Source organism: Rhineura floridana, chromosome 8 (genome assembly GCF_030035675.1).
Source record: "Rhineura floridana isolate rRhiFlo1 chromosome 8, rRhiFlo1.hap2, whole genome shotgun sequence".
Taxonomy (NCBI): domain Eukaryota; kingdom Metazoa; phylum Chordata; class Lepidosauria; order Squamata; family Rhineuridae; genus Rhineura; species Rhineura floridana.
The window spans coordinates 4,966,276-4,990,176 of record NC_084487.1 but is presented as its reverse complement, the minus strand read 5'-3'; the positions used below and the strand labels follow the sequence as shown (position 1 = coordinate 4,990,176).

Here is a 23,901-nt window from a genome sequence, read left to right as displayed (position 1 = left end):
TAGAGCCTCCCACTGAACTTCATAGCTCAACAGTGATCTGAAGCTCCATTGCCCACATGCAAGCTCAAGCAGCAGCTACTGCCTTAAAGACCATAAGAACGAAATCTCTCTCTTCGCCCGGGTTCAAGTTGCTACACTTGCCTGTCTGTCCGCATTCCTTGTACTGTACCTTTTTAGAGAAGGAAGAGAAAATGAAGCAGAAACACCAACGCCAGCTAGGTTGAGAAGCTGTTCCTTTAGTTGCTGTGTTAACAACTGCTTCACAAATCTGCATTTTGAAAGAGGGTAGGAGCCTGGCATCTTCTAGTGGGAACCGGGTATCAGTGGAAAGGGTTTCCCTGCTGGCTAACAAGCAAGATCCTGTACTTCATGTGTACAGAGGAAAAGAGAAAGGTAAATACCGTGCCTATTCAGAAGTAAGTTCTATTGAATTCAGTGGGGCTTGTTATGTGCCTTCAAGCTGATTATGACTGATGGTGACCCTATGAATCAGCGACCTCCAAGAGCATCTATCGCAAACCACCCTGTTCAGATCTTGTAAGTTCAGGTCTGGGGCTTCCTTGATGGAATCAATCCATCTCTTGTTTGGCCTTCCTCTTTTTCTACTCCCTTCTGTTTTCCCCAGCGTTACTATCTTTTCTAATGAATCATGTCTTCTCATTATGTGTCCAAAGTAGGATAACTCAGTTTCATCATTTTAGCTTCTAGTGATAGTTCTGGTTTAATTTGTTCTAACACCCAATTATTGGTCTTTTTCGCAGTCCATGGTATCCGCAAAGCTCTCCTCCAGCACCACATTTCAAATGAGTGGATTTTTCTCTTACTGCTTTTTTCACTGTCCAACTTTCACATCCATACACAGAGATCAGGTATACCATGGTCTGAATGATCCTGGCTTTAGTGTTCAGTAATAAGTAAGTGGGGCTTACTTCTGGGTAAATGGGGTTAGGATTGCAGTCTCGGGTTTTCTTTGAAAAAGACCAAGTTTTCTTTTGTCCGTTTTCTGCCTGACAAGTGGTCACTTTGCATAGCAAATAAATGTCAGGATGGCATAATCTTGGGTCTTTCCTGTGCAATATTTTTCCTTATTAAACTAAAAACAGTTCATGACCACCAAATGGATGAGAGAGTTAAGCAGACAGATTGCCACTGAAGGAACTGCTGCAGAACCAGCACCAGCTTAGTTCAGTTTTCCAGACTGCTGCCGCCACCACCACCACATTTTGAGCAAGCATGTAGGTGAAACCCAACCATTTCACTGCATGCCTGTAATCACCCTGCAGGCATTCAGATCAGTTTCTCTATCTCACCTTGGGCAAGAGAACCTACCCTAAATGAATTCCAAGTTACTGGCTTCCTATTGCTCCGCTCTTCACCCTTAAAGCAAAGAAGTGGCCAGCTGCCCAAGTCTGACTGTGCAAGAACTCACGTCAGAGCTTCATTCTCGAGTATTATGTGAGCCAAGAACATTGTCCCTTAAGACAAGATGAAGCTCACACTACACAGCTGTAAGCCGCTGTTGCTGTTGCTGTTGCTAGTTGATTAACAGCAGCACCACATCTACTTTTCAGAGTGTAGGAGTGTCCACCTGCCAGTCCACTGAAAGGATGTCTTGAAAAATGGCTCAGGGACAAAACCACCTACAAGCCTGCCAGGCAGAGGTGGGAGCCTTGTGCTGTTGGGGCTGCTTTAGTCCTTCCTACACACCTCCCTTCACTTAGGAAAGTTCATGCAGACTAAACTCTGCAAAGGCCAGTAGTCAGGGAGGGCATCCTGCCTGGAGCGTGGTCGCTCCAGCCAGACCAAATTGCTTAGACTTGTGCCAGCTGCCAGGGAGGAAGCTCCCGCAGCCTTGCCCACTGCATAGCTGCAGGGTGTGGGTTCTCTTAAGAGATCCAGTTTTGCCTTTTTGACGTCATACTATTCCTGGTTGTGAGGAAAGTTACACCAGGCCAATAATGGTGTCTGCCTAACCTTGAAGGCATTCAAGAGGCAGCTGGACACCCACCTCTTGGGTATGCTTTAACTTGGATTCCTGCATTGAGCAGGGGGTTGGATTCAGTGGCCTTGTAGGACACTTCCAACTCTACTATTCTATGATTCAAAGTCCAGACAAATTAGGTTATTATTACAGAACATAGGATCAGGGCCAGCGCCAGAGGGCGGCCAGGTCAGGCCCCGGCCAAGGGCCCCTGGGTCCCCACTGCAGATCGTGGAAGGGAGCACTACCCATCCACCCTAAGGAGGGGCCCTTCAGGGAGAGTTGGACAGGCATGTGCTGGGGCAGGCTGGTGCCAACTCTGTATAGCATGGTGCCAAAATCATCTGTCTAGTGCAGTAACTACACTGATGGGCAGCTCTCAAAAGTCTCAGGAAGAGGTCTTTTCATGTCACCCAATTCTTTATTTGGAGATGTCATGGCCTGAATCTGGGATGTTCTGCATGCAGCTATCCCTGAATAACTCTGGACAGGCCGAAGAGCTACCCTTTTGCTACTAAATGCACTTTCTCTTTATCCCCAAAGTGATCTCCACTTTCCACAGGCCTCACGGGAGATAGTACCTCCCAACCTTTGCCCTGATCAGTCATTGCAAGAAGTGGCACAAGCCCACATCCAGACAGCCCCAAAAACAAGAGGCCTGAAAGCTTATTTGCATTTTGCCAGCCCTTTGCAAGGGTAAGAAGTTGTCACAAAGGCAGACAGAGAAAAGTACTCTCGGGCTCATGGCCCACTCGAATAGAGGGCTGCAGCTCCTAGGAGATTCATCACTAACACATCTCTGGAAGAAACCATTTCAGCCACAGCTTCTTCCTTCCTGAGGCACTATAAGCCAGGCTCGCACCCCCTGCTGCTGCCTGTGGAAGGCAGATGCTCCAATAGCTTCCCTTCCTGTTCTGGGTATGGCAATGACCCCACCCAGAATGCCTCTGATGTCTCCTGGGCCGACACCAAGGAAGAAGGCCAGACTTCACGTGACGTATTTCCCATCATCAACGGAGGGAGATGAGCCTGCCCCCCACCAGGGACTTTGATGCTGTTGGGCCTCTTAACTGCTCCGCAGCAGGATAGAGGCGGTCAGCCTTGGGCACCAGAGATTCCATGTAAGTATCATTTGAACCCTAAGTATGACCTACTGTCTTGTTTCGTTGCTGCTTCCTTGGCTGTCAGTACTCAATACCTAGAACATGTTTTTGTGCTTGTTTTAAATTATTTTGCAGTTTGGATAAAGTCATTTTGCAGTTTGGGTTTTTTCCTTTGAGAACAGTCTGTGGGCTAATCTTCACCTACAGTGCCATGTTCTCCAAACCCATCACTTGTGACATCAGCTGATGGGCAGGGGGCAAGGGTTCAATTCGGTATTGGCTGCAGGTGCCTGTTCCCAGCTCTGCCCACCTGTCCGATTTGGCCCACGAGGCCAATCCTGATAAGGATCTGGCCCACGGAGCCTGTTCCAGAAGCTCCGCTCCATTACACCCTGAAAGGGGTGAGGGAGTCATTCCTCCCACCCAACAGGACAGGCTAAGTGAATTTGCATAGCCCCAGCCTTGGCCCAGATGGGAGGAATAACCCTCACCAGGATGCCTCCCATCCACCAAAGGGAAGACATGAAGACCTTTCTGGCAAGAGACAAAACAAGCTGCGCAAGAAACAAGATCTCTCCCCATCCCACAACCTGATACGTGTTCATCTTTGAAGGAAGCAAGACCTGAATATAGAGAGGAGCAACAGCAGAAATCACCCACTTGTTTATATGCTTCAGTCTCCCTGTCAGCACCATCCTTCTCTTTTCAGGCAGCTGAGAGAGAGGAGTGGCGCATCAGCAGCGGAGCTTATGAACAAGTCACTTCTGGCTCTCCACCCCAGCCACGCATGTGAGATGCTAACCATGAGTCTATCGCTTCGCTCGCCAAGGCAGCAGAAACTGCAAGAGCTTCCTGCTCACTGCATGGAGTGGTTTTTGGTCCAGAGCTCTAAGTGCACAATTTAGCCCTCTAGGATGTAAAAATGTCTCTGATTCCTGCTTGTGGCTCAGAATGAGTTGATGAAGTTCAGGTATGCACTCAGGAAGCCCATGGGGTCCTCCAGCTGGGGGTAGTGGCTAATGTGGTCATCCAGCACAGACACTGTCGACATTGGAAGCACTTGCCTGTTGGAAGACAGCAAGAAACAGCTCTTTAGAACTTCCCACTACTGTTGTGGGGGACAAAGGAAAGGGGCAGAAGCAAAACAGTATTAAGGTAATCATGAAGAGTTTCTCCTAGTGCTTCAGGCTGCAGCTCATCCAAGCCAGGAAAGAGCTATTTCTAGCATAAGAAAGATTAATTTGTTTCCAAAGGACATTCCTATTCAGACAGACAGAAATTGCACCTTGTACAGTCCCCCGTGGGCTGTATTGCTTCAATCTGCAGGTAGAAATTGCCAGTCTGAATTAAGAGATAAAGAAATCCTGTTCAGTTTGCATTTAAAGGTAAACCTGCCACACTTACCAAACCTGCACTTTCCAAAACAATACACAAACCAAAATTCACACTTCTTCGAATTCTGCAATGCAGGTATTATGTGTACGATAAAGGAATATACTAGGGTCAAATGTGCATAAAAATGCATACATTAGAGAAAATAACATACAAAATTGTATTATATTAGGGAAGATTGCTTTGCAATAATGTATACATATATTTTAAAATATATTTTATTGTTTTAAGAAATAACATAACCAAGTATCAAAATTTATACCCCTCCCCATAGGAGTTTGCAATACACATCTTTAAAACTCTACATTGTTTCATTATCCGAGAGTATATTATCATGATAACCATATCCTTTTAGCTGCAGTTGGCTGTTGGTCACACATGTCATGACCAACCGCCAAGAGTAGCTAAAGGATATATTTATCATGATATACACTCAGATAATGAAACACAGTAGGGCCCAGCTTCTCGGTGCCCCGCTTTTCGGCGTTCCACTAATATGGCGCCAGCAGGGTGATCAGCTGGAGGGGGGGCTGGAGCTCCCCACACTCCATCTGATCGTACTGGAGGAGGGGAAGATCAGCTGTAGCGTGCTACACCTGATCTCCTCCTCCTCAGGGGCGGTCAGCGGGTTAAGGTTCCAGATCCCCGCGCCACAGCTGATCCGCTTTTCAGCAGGGGTATGGAACCTAACCTGCTGTATGAGTGGGGCCCTACTGTAAAGTGTATATTAGGAGAAATTTGCACTAAACTGATGGATTTTTTTTTAGGGTTTCCTGAGGGTTCCTACAAAAAATAAATTCTCAAACTGATGTGGAAATGTAGAGAGCTCAGCTTAAAAGACTGGAAAAGAGAGACACTGGGAGACACCAAAATGGGCAGACTGGCCCATCCCTCGAGCGTAAGATGTTCCTCTGCAGAAAGCATTCTGAGCAGGGTCAAGGCAACGCCAAACCTCTTCCCTCCCACCCCCTAGCTTAAGAACATAAGAACATAAGAAGAGCCTGCTGGATCAGGCCAGTGGCCCATCTAGTCCAGCATCCTGTTCTCACAGTGGCCAACCAGGTGCCTGGGGGAAGCCCGCAAGCAGGACCCGAGTGCAAGAACACTCTCCCCTCCTGAGGCTTCCGGCAACTGGTTTTCAGAAGCATGCTGCCTCTGACTAGGGTGGCAGAGCACAGCCATCACGGCTAGTAGCCATTGATAGCCCTGTCCTCCATGAATTTGTCTAATTTTCTTTTAAAGCCGTCCAAGCTGGTGGCCATTACTGCATCTTGTGGGAGCAAATTCCATAGTTTAACTATGTGCTGAGTAAAGAAGTACTTCCTTTTGTCTGTCCTGAATCTTCCAACATTCAGCTTCTTTGAATGTCCACGAGTTCTAGTATTATGAGAGAGGGAGAAGAACTTTTCTCTATCCACTTTCTCAATGCCATGCATAATTTTATACACTTCTATCATGTCTCCTCTGACCCGCCTTTTCTCTAAACTAAAAAGCCCCAAATGCTGCAACCTTTCCTCGTAAGGGAGTCGCTCCATCCCCTTGATCATTCTGGTTGCCCTCTTCTGAACCTTTTCCAACTCTATAATATCCTTTTTGCAATGAATATTTTTACACAGGAGAACAAAACAGCATCCAGCCCCCCCTCCTGCCTCATCTGAAGCAGGGCATCCAAGGAGGACTGTGCAATGGGCTACTTCTCTGCCTCCGAATCAGCTCAGTGGAGGCATTTTGCAGCTCTAGGTCACGCTGGGTGAACACCCTGGGGCTCTGAGTCTGGCTGGGGTCCTCTGAAGCTATTTGTTCTGGAAGCCCCTTGCCACAGAGCCCCTGCTGTCTCCTTCTGGCAGCTGTGGCCTAAATTGAGGAGGGCTGATCTGTGCTCCTGTCTTCTGGCATGGCACTGAACTAGATCTACGCCCCCCCCCCAAAATGACATCTAGTAAAGCACCCTCTTCACTAAGATGGGGGAAGCCCAGGCACGGATGGTTGGCAAGCACGGGCATATTTGACCATTGTCAAATATTTCACCCATCTCTGTGATGCGCCTGACCAGGCCTCACCTGTTGCTCTCTGTCCCTCATTAGCTGGGGGAAGAGCAGTTTTCTCAAACTAGGACTAAAAGGTGGTCTCTTTTCCTTCACCTAAATACTAAGGTTTTTGCTTCTTTTGCAAGACAAGCTAAGTGCTTCTAAGAGGCAGGAATTCAAGAGGGACTGCTTTCTCTAGCATGCAATGTAAGCTGCACCTGCTGAATATCTGCCTTATGCAGCTATATTATAAGGTAAAGAGCATCTCAGAGAGAAAAAGCAGGGACCTCTAGTGCATATATGAAAATCCTTGCTGATGCTGAAAGGCTCTGTTTGCTTCAGGCAAACAGAAGAAAGTGTTGATGTAACCCCAAGACATTATGTGGTATGGCCACAAGCTTACTTGTAGAGCTGAAGAAACTCCGGATATGGATTTACGGGGTCCAGAGGCCCATAAATGAGATGTACTGTAAGAAAAGAAGAATAGTGTCCCCGTTAACCTCCAAAACTATTCACCCCACCAAGTTGCAAAATGCATCCCGGCTCTTCCGTACAACACAGTTAGTGTCTTAACCATCTCCTACTCACGAGGAACAGATGTGGACTTCAGGGCTCCAACCCAGCGGTCTCTGTGCTTCTTCCGTTGGTTGATGTACTGTAAAATGCTGAAGGACAAAGTTCATCAATGGAAACCTATTATTCTGAGCACAAGGCAGAAGCATCAAGTTGCTCTACAGCAATAAATGCCAGAGCTCAGCAAAAGAGCATCTGCCTTGCATGTAGAGGGTCCCAAGTTCAAGCCCCAATGGCATCTCTCAGCAAGGCTGGGAATGTCCCCTGCCTGAAACCCCGGAGAGGCACTGGCAGTCAGTGTAGACAGTGCTGAGCTAAATGGGCCAGCGGTGTGACTCAGTTACATCATAAGAAGCTGCCCTACACCATCTTCCACAGGAATGCCTCGGCCTCCGAGACAAGTGCAAAAAGTAGCTGGCTCTCCAACAGTTTTTCAGCTGGGACCGCAAGGCCCCATCAGAATCCTAGCCCATCCCAGTGAATAATAAATGAAACGGGTGCTTTGCAGGCCAGTAACACATTTGGGAAAAACTCTCCTGGAAATCAAGTCTATCAGTGTCTACCAAACAGGACAGAGAGACAGCAACAATGAATTCTGAGCATGTCCTGAATCAACTGATTTTCTGGGGCATTTGAGAGTGTGCTTCTTGCATGGTGGTCTCTCTGCCAGTTTAGTTCAACACAGAGTACGCAAGACAGGACCTATTCCTCTGTGACCCCAACATGTATGCATGCAAAGGAACACAGGAAGCTGTCTTAAAGAACGTCAGACCGTTCGTCTCTGAGGAGTGGTGAACCTGTGGCCCTCCAATGTCACTAAATAACAACTTGCATCCCCTGCTGGCTGGGGTTGCTGGGAACCAGAATCCAACAACATCTCGAAGGCCACAGGTTAGCCGCCCCGATCTACACTGACTGACAGCAGCTGGGTCCAGGGTCTCATACAGGGGCTTTTCCCAGCCCGATAGGAAGGTACCAGATATTGAACCCAGGACCTTCTGCATGCAACGCATACCCAGCTGTGGCTTCTCCCTGAAATGCAGAGCAATACCAAAAAATTCAGCACTGACAAGTGATCACTGAGCCCCCCAATATGCATAAGCTTTGGGGCCAGGTAAGGGAGAGAGGACAGAGCTTCTTGGACAAGCATGCTTGGAGACTCCTCATATCCCAGGGAGGTACTTGGTGGATTTCTTAGTTGACATTGGGCTTTTCACCAGATTGTTGAACTGAGCTCACTACGCTCCGGGTTACTTCGGGTAACGGTAACAAAATCCAGGAGAACTGCTCATTTGCAGCCTCCAACACAAAGCAAACAAGCCCAGGCACTGAAACAGCCCAAGTGTCGGATCTCCTACACTGCTCTGAAAAGAGGACCTCTGTCTAGAGAAAGCCGAGTCACAGGCTGGTACATTTGAGACTCTTAATGCTTTATTTGCACCAGGAACACTGAATCCTGTGTCTCCCCCAAGATGGCCAGGTGAAGAGGGTGCTACATTTATCCCAAGAGACAATCCTGAGAGCCATCACTAGCAGGGACAACATTAAACTTTCTGTGTCCCAAACACCTTAGCATAAGGCAGTTTTTGCCAACCCGGTGCTCTCTAGACATTTTGGAATTATTATTGTTGTTTAGGCTTACTACAGCTGATACAGTACAGTGGGGAGGAGAGCCTGGCTGGAAGTCCAGAGTGTGAGTTCCAATCCCCTCTCGTGTCTGCTGGGTGTCAAGAGCCAGCTAAAGATCACCCCCACAGTGGGTGGCTCAGGGGTGACGTGCCCTGCCACCTGTGCACCCGTGGGCAAGCTGCAGAGTCCCAAGGAGCCCAGTTGCCCCCCAGCTGGCAGTTGTGGACAAGGAAGGGGCTGGCTTGTGCAGCTGTGGCAAGCTGAGCAGGCCCTAGCCAGCTGGGGAGGACTAGCCTCAGAGGGAGGCAATGGTAACCCCCCTCTGAATACCACTTACCATGAAATCAGGATTGACTTGAAGGCAGTCCATTTTCCAGTCTTACTAGTAGCTTTTTATTATTTATTTATCTGATTTCTATCCTACACTTTCTCCTAGTAGGAGCCCAGGGCAGCACCTTAGAAGCAGACCCCATGTGTCTGTCCATGTGTCCATTATCTTTACCTTTTTTTACCTGGCAGCCTTACCTGTCAACCACAAGGTTTCCGTCATTTGTTCGAACTGCAGTCCACATGTCCCAGTATTCAGCCTCTGAAGGCTGAGTGTAGGGGCCAAAGACTTCCGCAAGTCTGGAAGATTCCAAAAAGAGGTGGCAGTATCATCAAGAGCATCCACTCAAATCCAGAAGGTTAGGGTTAAAAAAGCACTTTAGAAAAGAGGTTTCCAAAACTGGACTGCATCCTTTAAGAGGGCTGAAATGATACTATTGGAGACTTCCTGCTCTAGAAGAGTATCAATCCAAGAACTGAAAATACTAACTCACCCTCTGGCAAAGAAGTAGTAGTTTGATAATCGGGTAATAATGGGCGATAGCAGGCCACCGTCTTTGAGAATCTTTAAAGAAAAAGATAAAAAGGAAAAATGACTATGCCAGCCCTCGCCAACCTGGTGCCCTCCAGTTGCTTTGGACTACAACTCCTATCAGCCCCAACCAGTACCACTGAATTGTAGTGCAAAACATCTGAACAGCACCAGGTTCAGGAAGCCTGGCCTAGAGACTAAACTAACTGGAAATGCAGAACAGAATCAAATCTGAATTTTAATTAAGACTGCAATCCTAATTATTTTTATTTGTTTTTGTCATTTATATACCACCCAATTAACCAGCCATCGGTTCCCAACCTTTCAGGTATGGTGACTCACAAGTTCAAATTAACTTGGTATGGTGATCCCTCAATTTATTGTCCCATGAAGTTTGAACCTTAGGTCTTCTCTACGGCCAGCGAGCAGTTCGCAAGTATCAAAATGGAAGAACTGAGCCCTTCTGACAATATGCCAACAAAACAGTAAGTTGCAAGAGGCATTCATCATACCAGTTAAAGATTAAAAGCAATAAATATTTGGGGTTTCCTGGTAACTCCCACGACCTACTTGCAGGTCATGAGCAACATGTTGGGAAACTCTGCTCTAGAGTTCATAAATTTAATATCAATCAGTACATGTACACATGCACACACGCGCGTGCGCGTGCCAGGAGTGGCAGTAAAGAAAATTATGGGCACAAGTTCACATACAGAACACAGAATTGTCTTCAACCAAGTCCTACTCAGAATAGACCCACTAGAATTAATGAACCCAAGTCAGCCATGTCTATTAACTTCAACAGGTCTACTCTGAGTAGGACAAACACTGAACACCATCCCTGTGTTTCCACCAGATTCTTGGCTAGAACAGTTTTGTTCTTCACAGAAGTTTGACAGAGCAAAGCTGCTTACCTTCTGAATGAATCTGGGATGGTGAGTTTCTGGGAAAATACCTGGAAATGATTTTTTTCCAAAAAAGAGAGAGGTACTTAAGTAAGACGGGATCACAGCGCAGTGGCAGAACACGCGCTCTGCAGGCAGAAGGCTCCGGGTTCAATCCCTGGCAATGGCGGGTAAGGCTGGGAAAGGCTTCCTCTCGGAAGCACTGGAGAGTCGCTGCCAACTGGCACAGGCTACGGTGGCTCAGATGGACCAATGATTTCACTTAGTACAAGGCAGCTTTCTAAGCACCAGCGTCAGTCTAAAATCTTGCACTGTGGTAACCCAAATTTTGCAAATAAAATGCAACAAGTGGCTGCGGTAAAATATTGCAGTGTCGAGTGCTTCAGTTTAGGGTTCCAGTTGTAGCCATTCCATCCCATCCGCTCCAGTTCCCTTCCCATCCCCATGCCAACAGCCGCCATTCTACGCCAACTGAGCATGCTCAGTGCTGAATCGGTTTGAGCAACCGAAGCGGAGGCCTTCACACCCTGCCCGTGAGCACTTGCCAGAGACATCTAGCTAGTAGCCACTGTTAGAAAGAGGATGCTGGACTAGGTGGAACTTTGGCCTGATCCACTAGGGCTCTTCCTTCCAATGTCCTTATAAAGCAAGGGTGGAAAACCTCTCCCCAGGCCAGTGGTAGCTGGTGGCTCTGTGTCAGTGGAATCCACTCCAGGTTTTAGTACAATTTTTGAAGCACCTTGGACAGCTCCTTGAAAGTTAGGGCTAAAACCTGGAGTGGATTCACCTGCCCCGCTGATGTGGAGCCACCACCACCCCAGGCCTGCTTCACATGCTTCTTGAGCAGTTTTGTCTGGCTGGAATATGCCTTTGAACTCTGATAATGCCTCCTGCTTGCCTGGATGGAGGACAGAGAGGGGTGTGCAAGTGTATGTAGAAACCAGCCTACTGGACAAAGGCAGAATTTATTGTTCTGCCAACTTATGGCTTTGGCCCCACCCATCACTGGCATGTGGTGTTGGAGGAGAGCTTTGCACATACCATGGACCACGAAAGAGGCAAATAATTGGGTGTTAGAACACAATAAACCAGAACTATCACTAGAAGCCAAAGTGATGAAACTGAGGTTATCATACTTTGGACACATCATGAGAAGACACGATTCACTAGAAAAGACGATAATGCTGGGAAAAACAGAAGGGAGCAGAAAAAGAGGAAGGCCAAACAAGAGATGGATTGATTCCAGAAAGGAAGCCACAGACCTGAACTTACAAGATCTGAACAGGGTGGTCCATAACAGATGCTATTGGAGGTCACTGATTCATAGGGTCGCCATAAGTCGTGATCGACTTGAAGGCACCTAACAACAACAAATCACTGGCATGAAGGGAATGCAGCCCTCAGGCTGAAACGGTTTCCTATCCCTGTTATAAAGAGTTAAATAAATTGCCAGGTGGCAAGTTCATCAGGAGCTCTTAGCCATAGTTCAGTGGAACCTCCATGTACTGAGGCAGTATATCTTTAAATGTCAGATGATGTGGATAAACAACATGGGCCTGCAACCATGGGCATGCCGTGCTTGCGGGCTTCCAGATGGCTGTTGACAGAAACCAGAGCTAGATAGGCTTCTGGTTTGATCCAGTAGGGCTCTTCTGATGCAATTTTTGAGAATTAAAAACAAAAGAGAGAAAGAGAAAGGTATTTTTTAATAAATGGCTTACCTCCGTTTGACAGACACAGGCTATTGATAAGGACACTCCCAGTTTTATTGTGCTCGTACCTGAGAACAGAGAAGAGGGCAAGGCAGAACGGATTTGGGACTGACCCAAGCTTGTTCTTCTGCACCAAGATGACACTCCCTCAAGGGAATCATTTCACAGATGCCCCCGCAGTGCCAGCTGTAATGACTGGGCTGATTTTTGCACTCAAGAGCAGGCCACGTGGTTCGTTAGCGTCTAATGACCAACACCACGTGCACCTTCTTTATAAACAGCTAAAGCAGATACCAGGAAGGATTGCAAAAAGCAGGGGCGGGGAGAAAGGCTGACGTTCTGGCATGGAAACTGCTGAACATGCACGCGTGTGAGAGAAAGGGTCTTTCAACGGCTAGCCGCAAGAACAGCAAAATTATCTCTGTTAGGATATGGCCAGAGCCTACACCAAATGGCCTTTCAAACCTTCCCAACTCTTAAAAGAATACCTAAGATGGAAAAAATGAAACTTCTTTTCTTTCTCTCTTCATTTGTGGCTCAGCAGCATAAATGCCTTATAGGTGCCATCCTTCAGCTGCAGGGGTCAGCTTGAAAAAGGAAGCACACGCATAAAGGCAGGACAAGGCTACGTCTGAAATATAAAACAACTGAAGGAGGGTGGCAATCTAGAGAAGAGGTAGCCAGTATGGTGCCTTCCAGATGTTGCTTGGACTACAAATCCCACCATCCCTAACAACTGGCCACACTGGCTGGGGTTGACAGAAAACTAGTGCTTGAGGTTGCTTTTCCCTCCTCCCTCAACCTCCTTTTTCCTCGTGTGTCATGTCTTTTTAGATTGTAAGCCTGAAGGAAGGGACCGTCTTGGAAGTGATTTTTGTCAGTTGCTCTGACAGACGTTTTGGCTAAAGGGCAGGGTATAAAGGCTGTAAATAAATAAATAAATCTGGTGAACAACATTAATGAAAATGCAGAAGCATTAGAACGCCCAGTAACCTGTGGAGCAGCTCTTGCGCAACTGTGTCCCCGTAGTCGTGAGAGAGAAGGTTGATCCGTTGGTTCAGGAGGCCCAAGTGGCCCAGCAGTTCTTCCACGATGCTGGCTTGCTCAAAGATGGAATACTGGTGAGGCCTCTGTTTGAAAAGCAAAAGGAGAGCACAGCTGTACAGAGAACAGCAAAAGGTGCATCCACCTCTGCAACTTAAGCCCAGCAGATACAAGCGGTATCCCTGGAGTGGACTGCTTTTGGCTGCAGATAGGAGCTTGTTAAGCTTCAGTGCTGCTCCATTAAAAAGCTCTATTCGCATAGGAAAAAAAAAGAGCATGCCAGGCAGAAAGTGGTCTCCCCAATAAGCTACCTTTCTACATGCAAGGAGGGTTAGAGGGCAGGGGCGTATTCAAATATGCTGCAGTCTGGATTGGTACAACCCAGAATACGTACCAATGGCTGAAAATATGTTATTAAGTCACTTGGAGACCTTTTGTGTAACAAGCAACTAATAAGTTTAATAAATAATAATAATAATTAATAAGCTTTAATGCTTGACCCTACTGTATTTAGGAAAGTGCCATGGCTCGCTGGCAGAGCATCTGCTTTGCATGCAAAAGGTCCCAGGTTCAATCCCTGGCATCTACAAGTAAGGCTGAGAGAGACCCCCATCTGAAACCCTGGAGGGCTGCTGTCAGTCAGTGTAGACAGTGTAGTAGTGAATTAGATGGACTAGTTGTGGGGGGGAAGGGCTGTAGTTCATTTGTAGGGCATCTTGTACACAGAAAGGTCCAGGTTCAGTCCTCAGCATCTCCAGGTAGGGCTGGGAATGCTCTCTATCTGCAGCCCTGGACAGCTGCTGCCAGCCAGTGCAGGTAATGTTGAGCTAGATAGACCAATGGTTTGATGTGGTATAAGGCAGCTTCCTATGTTCAAACTGGGCCTCCTTTCTTTGGATTTACATCCTGTTTGGTTGTGTTTTTAGGGAAGAAAAATGCAGCACTTTTCAGGACTACCTTACCGGTTTGTCACTGAAGCCAAATCCCACAAAATCCAGAGCAATCACTCGGTGAAATCGCTGAGTCAGCCCTTCCCAAATCTGTAGTCCAAGAAAGAAAGAAAAAAAGTGGGTAGGCTCCTGCCATTGAACAGGAAACTCTCTCTACATCCTGCCTCCAAAATTTTAACCCTTACACGGAGCTCCTCACCTTGTACCAGTCATAGCTGGAGGTTGGGAAGCCATGCAAAAGAACCACAATGTCTGAACTGCCAACTGCGCCTGAGGAGTCTGAGGGAAGGGGAGAAGAGAACACTCATTAAAACACTGCGGTCACATCTGCACCATACATTTAAAGCACCATGATTTAAGCAGTCATGGCTTCCCCCAAAGAATCCTGGGAACTGTAGTTTGTTAAGGGAGAGTTGTTAAAGAGACTCCTATTCTCCTCACAGAGCTGCAACTCCCAGAATTCCCTGGGAACAGAGATTGTTAAACCACTCTTGGAGTCATAGTTCTGTGAGAAGAGGGAGGGATCTCCTAACAACTCTCAGGTCCTGTGTTGGGTTCCCTGCCATGGGATGTACAGCAGGTGGGTATGGAAGACAGGAGCTTTTGGATTATGGTGCCCAAAATCTGGAATAACCTCCTAAGAGAGGCACACCTGGCCCCAGTGCCACTCACTTTTTAAAAATGATTTTTTTTTAGCTTTTATGATTTACAAAGAAAAGAAAAACTGAACTTTTACAAAGTCTTACATTCTTACTTCTCTCCTAGTGAACGGTTAACTTTAATTTCTTAAATTGATGAGAAAGAGTTGTAAAGGGCAATCTTATCATCCATCTCCTCATTCCAAAAGTTTATCAATAATGCCCATCTTTCTATAAATCTGCTTTCTTAGAGATTGCTTAAGGCCCTTTTTTGAACAGGCAAGTTAACAGTGCAATCTCCTATATTTTCTTCAGCTATTCAGTAATTGGGAGTTTTTATTTTTCCAATATTGTGAGATGCACAATTTTGCACCAGTCAATAAATTTGTGACCAGCTGATTATCCCCTTTCCTTATTCCCGTTTGTATTATACAGAGGAGCGTGGTCTTTAAAAGCTACTCACTTTTATAATGTGCAGCAAAGATGGGCTTTTATTCCAGTGTTAAGATCATTTGTCTGCTACCTTTTGTCTTTTTTTGGGTAAATGTTACCTTATTTGCGATTGCGTTGTAATTTTTACTTCTCTTTTGATTGTGAGACACCTTGAGTATTTTATAGAAAGGTGTACTAGACATTTCAGAAGTAAACAAATACATGAACAAAAACCTCTGTAAAATATGTTCTGGTTCTTGTACGTGAAGTAGCTTCCTGATGACTTCCATGAGTGCAGAGCTGGTGACAACTTTGGGGGTGGGATGTGGAGGTAGACAGCAATGAGTGGCACGGTCAGCAGGCCCACTTGAATCCACCACTCTCTCATTCTAGAACAGACACAAAATGAATAAAAACCCCAAAGCAGAGTTCACAACTTAACTAGGTTGGGTAAGAGGTCAGCTAGCAGAGCAGAAAGGAGAAAACTCCCCTGGCCTGGCCTTTGCGCCTTGTTCTGATTTTCACTGGGGTGCACGGCTTTAAAAACCACACAAACATACATTTCCAATGAGCGGAAGACATCAGCCACCTTTCAGAAAGTGACCTTCCATAAGAGAAGAAAGGATGGGAAATTATTGAATACATGGACCCCCTCCATGGATTTGTTTACATAAACAATAATGGAAAATTGCTCTAGAATCTATATGAAATGTTTCTATAGCTTTAAAATTGAGATTGGTTCAGCAAAAATTGGTATTCCGGGTATATTAGACCCCGCAACATTTTTATAGGAAGATGTTGTCTAATTCAAATGCTGGAGACGCAATGCTGGAAATGCCGCTTTGAGGCATACAACGTGAGCAGGTCCAGTGATATGTTATTTTTGGTCTGAAGTCGTCGTCTGTATCAATTTTGTATTGATGAAATCCTTGAAATTTGTGGATGTTCATGCACTTTACAACAATGGAATCTGGGCATGTTTGGGCCAATAATCAACCTTCCCCCTTCCCCCATATACACACAGGTACACAATTATTTTCTATCAGAATGTTAACTGGAGCACAGCGCAGGGAACATATCACCCCTGTGCTTTATTGACTCCACTGGCTCCCAATTTGCTTCCGGGCCCAATTCAAAGTGCTGGTTCTGACCTTTAAAGCCCTAAATGGCCTTGAACCAATGTACCCGAGGAACCGCTTATGTACCTGCCCAGGATTTAAGATCATCTGCCTCTGGTCTCCTCTGCGTGCCTGGAGTGAAAGACGTTAGAGGCACGCGGGAGAGAGCTTTTTCAGCTGTGGCCCCCAAGCTTTGGAACACCCTACGCCAAGAAGTCCGCTCTGCTCCGTCCCTGATGGTTTTCCGGAGACTTCTGAAAACGATCTTGTTCTGGAGAGCCTTTGAGAGGGACTGATGGTAGAGCCTGACACTGATTTTATGACTTCCTGTTTATATGTATATGTGTGTGTGTGTGTGTGTTGTATTTTAGGTATTTTAATTGCATTTTATGTATTTTAATTTATTTTAATGTTTTTGTGATTTTATTGTTTACAATTGTATTATGTACGTGTTTGATTTTATTTTTGTAAGCTACTAAGACACCTTTTAGAAGCAAGCATCAAACATAATTAACCAAGCCAATGTTCTCCCACTGAATCACAGAAGAGTGTATTATAGTGGTAGAGGGTTGGACTGGAACCTGGGAGATCAGGGTTCAAATCCCCACTTGGCCATGAAGCTCCCTGGATAGCCTTGAGCCAGTTGCCGTCTTTTCAGCCTAACTGACTTTCTGTGGTTGTTGTGAGGATAAGATAGGGAGGGGGTAGAATGATACATGCCACCTTGGAGAGATCCATTAATGGGACATAAATGCAATAAATACATAAAATTAAAAACATAGGAAGAGCCATATTGCAGGGATATCTAGTCCAATGTCCTGCGTCACTCAGTGGTCAGCTGATGGACACATTGCTGCTGTCGCCTCTATATCCCTGGATATAGCACAAAAGCAGTAACATAATTCAGGTGAAACCCAAGAACTAATGTTCTTCACCGCCCGGCACAAATCCTATGCTCAAACACCACGTCACCACTCTCCCTCTAAGAGCAAACTCAGGTGCTGAGTGCCAATAGCTATATCACAAAAACAGAGCCACTGAGAAACAAGGCACTGGCATGCTCAGAGTAGCACCAAAGTTTGCAGAAGTATTTAGGTAAACAAACTAAGAGGCAATTCCCCCCACCCCTTAAAACAACCAAAGACTACAGCATGCTTAGTAGCCAAGGAACACTGAGCATTTGCAGGGAATGGGGGTGAGAGAACAAAATGGAGTATACTAGAGAAAGACATCACCATCACCCCTTGTAGGGACATTAAAACATTTTGTCGCCGGTCCCATATTAGCAGCTTCAGAGGGACAGACTGGAGGAGCAAGAAAAGAAAGGCTTTAAGGAACAGCAAGAAAGAGGGGGCAGGCGGTAGTATCAGGAACTAGTTGATCCTCCTCCAAGCTGACTAGTCACACTGCAAGCAGGGGGCAGGTTGCAGATTACTCAAGCTGGGACACATCAAAGACCAGAATGCACCTTGTTTGGGGAAATCAGGGGGTCCCAGAGAGGCAATCTCATGCCACAGCCTGTTCAACAGCTTCAAGACCTGCTGCACTCTGTACAAGAAACCTCTTGCTCAGGAACACAGGAAGCCTGCCTTCATACCAAGTCAGGGCACTGGCCCATTTAGCTCAGTATTGTCGACACTGACTGGCAGCAGCTCTCCAGGGATTTCATAGAATCACACAATACTAGAGTTGGAAGGGGCCTATAAGGCCATCGAGTCCAACCCCCTGCTCAATGCAGGAATCCAAATCAAAGCATAAGAACATAAGAACATAAGAAGAGCCTGCTGGATCAGGCCAGTGGCCCATCTAGTCCAGCATCCTGTTCTCACAGTGGCCAACCAGGTGCCTGGGGGAAGCCCGCAAGCAGGACCCGAGTGCAAGAACACTCTCCCCTCCTGAGGCTTCCGGCAACTGGTTTTCAGAAGCATGCTGCCTCTGACTAGGGTGGCACAGCACAGCCATCACGGCTAGTAGCCATTGATAGCCCTGTCCTCCATGAATTTGTCTAATCTTCTTTTAAAGCCATCCAAGCTGGTGGCCATTACTGCGTCTTGTGGGAGCAAATTCCATAGTTTAACTATGCGCTGAGTAAAGAAGTACTTCCTTTAAGACATTTAAGACAGAGGTCTCTCCAAGCCGTACCTGGAGATGCCAGAGATTGAACCTGGTGCCTTCGGCATACAAGGCAGGTGCTCTACCACTGAACTGCAGCCTGTCTCAAACAGGAACAGTGGACAGCATCGGTCCATCCAGCTCAGTATTGTCGACACTGACTGGCAGCAGCTCTCCAGGGTTTCCAGATAAGGGACATTCCCAGCCCTACCTGGAGATGCTGGGAACTGAACCTGGGGCTTTCTACATGGAAAGCAGATGTGCTACCACTGCACCTCTCCAGCGGTGGGGGCCAGATTCTGCCAGCACTCGTCCTCTGCAGGAAAACAGTTGTGGGATAATGGTAAGTGCACAGTCTCAAAAAAAGTAATACTGCTGGACCATCCTCAGTGATGCGAGACAGAAATTTTTCCAGTGCTTTATTTACAGTGCCGTGCAAAATGTTGTGTTTTGCAAGTTCATTAGTAACAACGAATGGATGCCAACTGTAAACACAGCACAAGGCAAGCTGGGCAGATTCAGGGCTGTAATTAACGTTATTCAGGCAATTATCCCATTGCTATTGCCTTTATTTTTGTACAAGTATTCCAATAAAAATATTCATTTAAATCACATTAAGTCAGGTTTAATTTTTCTCCTCAGGTACTTCAGGTCAAATACTTGTGGTGTATTAGGACAAATTAATTAACGCAGGATGCTTTTTTTTTTTAAGCTTTGTTATACTACAAGTCAAATAAACATGCTAAATTAGATATTCTCTTAGGCATCCGAAAATTCTCCGACACAAACTGGACATTTTCTGATGCAAATTACCCTAATTTCCAATTTGAAAGTTTCCAGAAAACCAAAGTCACTTAGCTTGGCTGGAGAGATTATTCTAATTTCTACTCCCTTTGGAACAGCAACTCTTGTGCTGTACATAACTGTTGTGGTGTACGCTATAGAAGCAACATTCAAAATGGAAATGGACTGCCTTCAAGTCGATCCTGACTTATGGCGACCCTATGAATAGGGTTTTCATGGTAAGTGGTATTCCAAGGGGGTTTACCATTGCCTCCCTCTGAGACTAGTCCTCCCCAGCTGGCTAGGGCCTGCTCAGCTTGCCACGGCTGCACAAGCCAGCCCCTTCCTTGTCCGCAACTGCCAGGTGGGGGGCAACTGGGCTCCTTGGGACTCTGCAGCTTGCCCACGGCTGCACAGGTGACAGGGCACGTAACTGTGGTGGGGATCTTTAGCTGGCCCTTGACACCCAGGAGACACGAGCGAGGATTTGAACTCACAGACTTTGGACTCCCAGCCAGGCTCTCTTCCCAAAGTAACAGAGGAGGCCAGAACAGCCCTCTAGCCACAGGGAATGAGAGGACTCTGTCCACTGGAACGTAAGCAGAGCCTGGCTGCTGGATCAGACCAAAGACGGCCTGTCTAGGCCAGTATATCATGTTCTCACAGCAGCCAACCAGAGGCCTCTTCTGGGAAGCCCAAAAGCAGGACCTGAATGCAACTGTGCTGTCTCCACTTGCGATTCCCAGCAACTGGTTTTCAGAGGCATTTACTGCTCCCAACAGTACCGGGTAGAGCACAGCTGTCACGGCTAGTAGCCACCGACCGCCTTATCCTCTATGAGTTTGTCTAATCCTCTTTTAAAGCCATTTAAGTTGGTGGCCCTCACTACAGCTTGCAAGAGCAAATTCCCTAGTTTTACCTTTGTGGCAAATGAGGAAGTTCTCTCTTTTGTCCACCCTGAATCTTCCAGCGTTGAGCTTCATTATACACCCCCAAATTCTAGTATTATGATAGGTTTTCTTTCCCCACACCATGTACAATTTAGACACCTCTATCATATCCCCTCTTACTCATCTTTTCTCTAAACTAAAAAATCCCAGAGCCGCCACCTCTTCTGAACCTTTTCCAGCTTTACAATATCTTTGATGGAGGTGTTGCAAAGCCAAACTCAGCCCATAAACAGGCCAGCCTATGCGAATGTGGGGCTGTGGCATCACTGTGCAGACATCCAGTATCCAGTGGAGGCTGGTCCGTGAGAACAAATGGGGCATTGTCTGCACCAACACTAGTCTGTCTGCCAGCCATCCTACTTAGAACCAGTCAGGGGATGGCGCTACCTGCCACTGGCTGGTCTCCCTGTCTTCTGCCCTGCCAGTCTCAAATGGGCACCACCCTCACACCCACACAGCACGACTAAGACTGAGATGCTACGGCAGGAACAGGCAAGCCCAGCCAGCTCAAGATAAAGAAAAGTTGCTGCAACATCAGATACGGTGATGAAAGGACATCCGCTTCCATCACCTCAGTAAGAGACAGGCTGGGCCAAACCTTGCACAACTGCAAAACAGAGTGTGAGGGACTGCCATGCTGTTAGGGACACCCAGTAAGATGCCCTCCCACTCATTTTATTTTATTTAATTTATTTATTTAAGACATTTATATGCCACTTAATTATTCACATCTCCAAGCAGCGTACACAAAAACAGAAAATGAAGCTGTAAAACCATAACATTTTATCACAGTACCAAACATACCTTAAAATGCCTGCTGGAACAAGGGAGTCTTAGTCATGCACCTGAAGTTCAGTCTAGTCTTAGGTGGGAGGGAGTTCCACAGGCTTGGGCTGAAGGCACGGTTTCTAGTCATTAGGAGCCGTGCATCTGGCACAGCCATTTGATTTTGGGATAGCCTCTGGGTTATTGGGGGAGGGGCGGTGGAGCTGTTCAAATCCCAGTTCCTTCTGCGGGGGTGTCTATTCCATACTTCTGAGTGCAGAATATGCGAATAAGGAATCAGGAGCCACCTCCCACCAGAAAAGCAGGAAGTCAACCTCTCAGGTGAGGGGAAGATGTGACCCTGATGCACCCACGGTTAAAGTCCACAACAGCTGGGATTTTGAGCATGCAACAAAACATCAATTCCTAGTGCAGGGTAAAGTGCAGAGAGAGAGAGCGGAGAGAGACCAAACGCACAATATATAACCCCTTCTGGCCTTTTAAAAAATAATTTCTAAGTTTTCTTCAGAAATAAAGTTTGTACAATTTCGATTCCAGCCCCCACACACACCGTCCACCCCCCCGCAAGGTTACATAACCCAGGGAGGAAGGCTTCTCCCTCCAGAAATCTCCACACCCCCAATACCAGACTAAAACCCGGGGGGGGGGAGGGAAGTCTCCCAACCCCCCCTTGAAAGGTATCCCCTTCCTGCCCATGAGAGAGATCAACAGCCCCTTTCAGGGGGGCAATCCTACCCCCTTGCGAATGAGGGGGAAAGCTTCCCTCCATTGTCCTTTTAGGGGACTGTGATTCACCCCCCAATTTTCAAGAATAAGCCTCTTCTCCCCCCCAACTCTCCCATTCTACCCCATGGGAAAAAGCCTCCAAAAGGGCAGCCCCCCATATTTCCCAGGGGGAACGATTCAAACCCCTAAATTCTAAGAATCTTCCTCTTCTCCCCCTCCTTTTCGGCCCCCCCAGGGGCAAAATAATCCCCCTTATATTTCCTCAGGAAAGCTCACCCCATTTCCTGGAAATGCACCCCAAATCCCCCCTTTTTGTATCTAAGGCTACATTTCTCCCACCCCCAAGTAGCCCCTCCTCCCATATCTGCTCCCTGAGGAAGGAAGAATGGGGCCCCCTCCTCAGGTCCCTAGAGGGAGCGCATGCGCACTCGCTCACCTGGGGGCTGCGGGGAGTCCCGTCCCAGGCTGCTCCCGGGCAAAGGCTTCTGAAGCCAGGAGTTGGGAAGGCGCATGCGCGTCTTGTGCCCACCTTAACTGCTCCGCCCCTTTTGCCGCCGCCTTCGAACCTCTGTCTGGCTAATGGACCATACTTCTTCTGCGCTTGTTTGGATGGGAGAATCTCCCCTGTGGCGCCTCCTGGCGAGAACCGGCGGTAGTGCGACCACAGGGAGAATCGACTTTGGCACATTATGTACAGGGCTACCTGCGGGCCTGCTGCTTTTAAATTTATTTTGGATTTTTTTATTTTGCATTGGACATGGATTTATTTATTCTTACTTATTTATTCAATTTATATTTCGCCCTTACTCCCAGAAGGAGCCCAGGGCGGCAAACAAAAACACTAAAAGCACTTTAAAACATCTTAACAACAAAAGACTGTAAAACATATTAAAACAAAACATCTTGAAAACATCTTGAAAAAAAACTTTTAAAACATCTTAGAAATCATTTCCAGCACAGATGCAGACTGGGATAATGGGCTCTGCACTGTTGCCCAAAATGCTATTCCAAAAATGTTCCAAATGCATCTTTTGCAGGCTTTCCTGCTATTTTTAATATATATATGTAATTGTTTTGAAGTATTTTTATCCTGCTTTTCAGCCGAAGTAAGGCTTCCAGAACATCTTACAAATATCATGGATAAGAGGACAGCTCCTACCCTCAAGTCTTGCAATCTAAAACACAAGAAACAAAAGGGAAAGGGATTGACAAGGAAAAGGCAAGCTGAAGCACTAGTTCTTAGCGAGGTCTTGTATCTATCAGCTTGAATGGAATGATTTGGGGAGGAGGAAGCTAAAAGGGCTGCAGTTCCCTCTCTCTGTATTGTTAAGCCCTCTGTAATGCAGCCCTCCATGCCTGTGGGGAGGAGAGTCTGGCTGGGAGTCCAGAGTCTGTGAGTTCAAATCCCTGCTCGTGTCTCCTGGGTGTCAAGAGCCAGCTAAAGATCCCACACACACAGCGAGTGGCTCAGGGATGACGTGCCCTGGCACCTGTGCAGCCGTGGGCAAGCTGCATAGTCTCAAGGAGCCCAGTTGCCCCCCAGCTGGCAGTTGCAGACAAGGCAGGGGCTGGCTTGTGCAGCGGTGGCAAGCTGAGCAGGCCCTAGCCAGCTAGGGAGGACTAGTCTCAGAGGGAGGCAATGGGAAACCCCCTTTGAATATCACTTACCATGAAAACCCTATTCGTAGGATTGCCATAAGTTGGGATCAATCCGGCCCACAGTGCCTCCCCTCAGGCCATACCCCTCCCTGGCCCTGCTGCACATTCTCCTTGAGCGGTTTCGCTTTATTTTTATTTATTTAGTTATTCCATTTATATCCTATCCTGCCTTGCCTCCCAGAAGGAGCCCGGAGCAGCAAACAAAAACACTCCAAGCACTTTAAAACATCTTAAAAACAAGTTTTTGAAATGTATCAAAATGAAACATCTTTAAAAACAGTTTTGTTGGGAAGCGTCCTTGGACTCTGACCAGCTTGGATGGAGGAGAGAGCCAGCGAGCGTGTGTAGAACCTGTCCTAAAGTACAAAGGTCAAATTTCCATTCGTTGCCCCTTCTACTTTTGCCTCTGGCCCCGCCTACCAGCAACATGTGGCCCCCAGGTTGTCCAGAAGGGAATGCGGCCCTTGGAGGGGGGGGGAATGGTTCCCAGCTCAGGCCTATGTAGACCAACCCGGTTTCTAG

The 23,901-nt window shown here is 46.9% G+C and overlaps 1 protein-coding gene across 2 annotated transcripts; it reads right to left on the bottom strand.

The window, feature by feature from the left end:
* Positions 1-216: 216 nt before the first annotated feature.
* On the bottom strand, positions 217-22,264 carry MEST (mesoderm specific transcript). Of its 2 annotated transcripts, none has more exons than XM_061638038.1 (12): positions 22,157-22,264; positions 15,480-15,634; positions 14,375-14,454; positions 14,188-14,265; positions 13,175-13,311; positions 12,191-12,249; positions 10,479-10,519; positions 9,527-9,597; positions 9,231-9,332; positions 7,092-7,168; positions 6,907-6,970; positions 217-4,148 (listed from the first exon to the last, which is right to left on the bottom strand). In XM_061638038.1, exons 2-12 carry the CDS (start codon positions 15,631-15,633, stop codon positions 4,031-4,033), a joined length of 981 nt encoding a protein of 326 aa, XP_061494022.1. In that variant the 5' UTR covers position 15,634; positions 22,157-22,264; the 3' UTR covers positions 217-4,030. The 2 variants fall into 2 exon arrangements, with proteins under 2 accessions (XP_061494022.1, XP_061494023.1); XM_061638039.1 differs by lacking the exon at positions 22,157-22,264 and adding an exon at positions 21,013-21,337.
* Between the last annotated feature and the right edge of the window lie 1,637 nt (positions 22,265-23,901).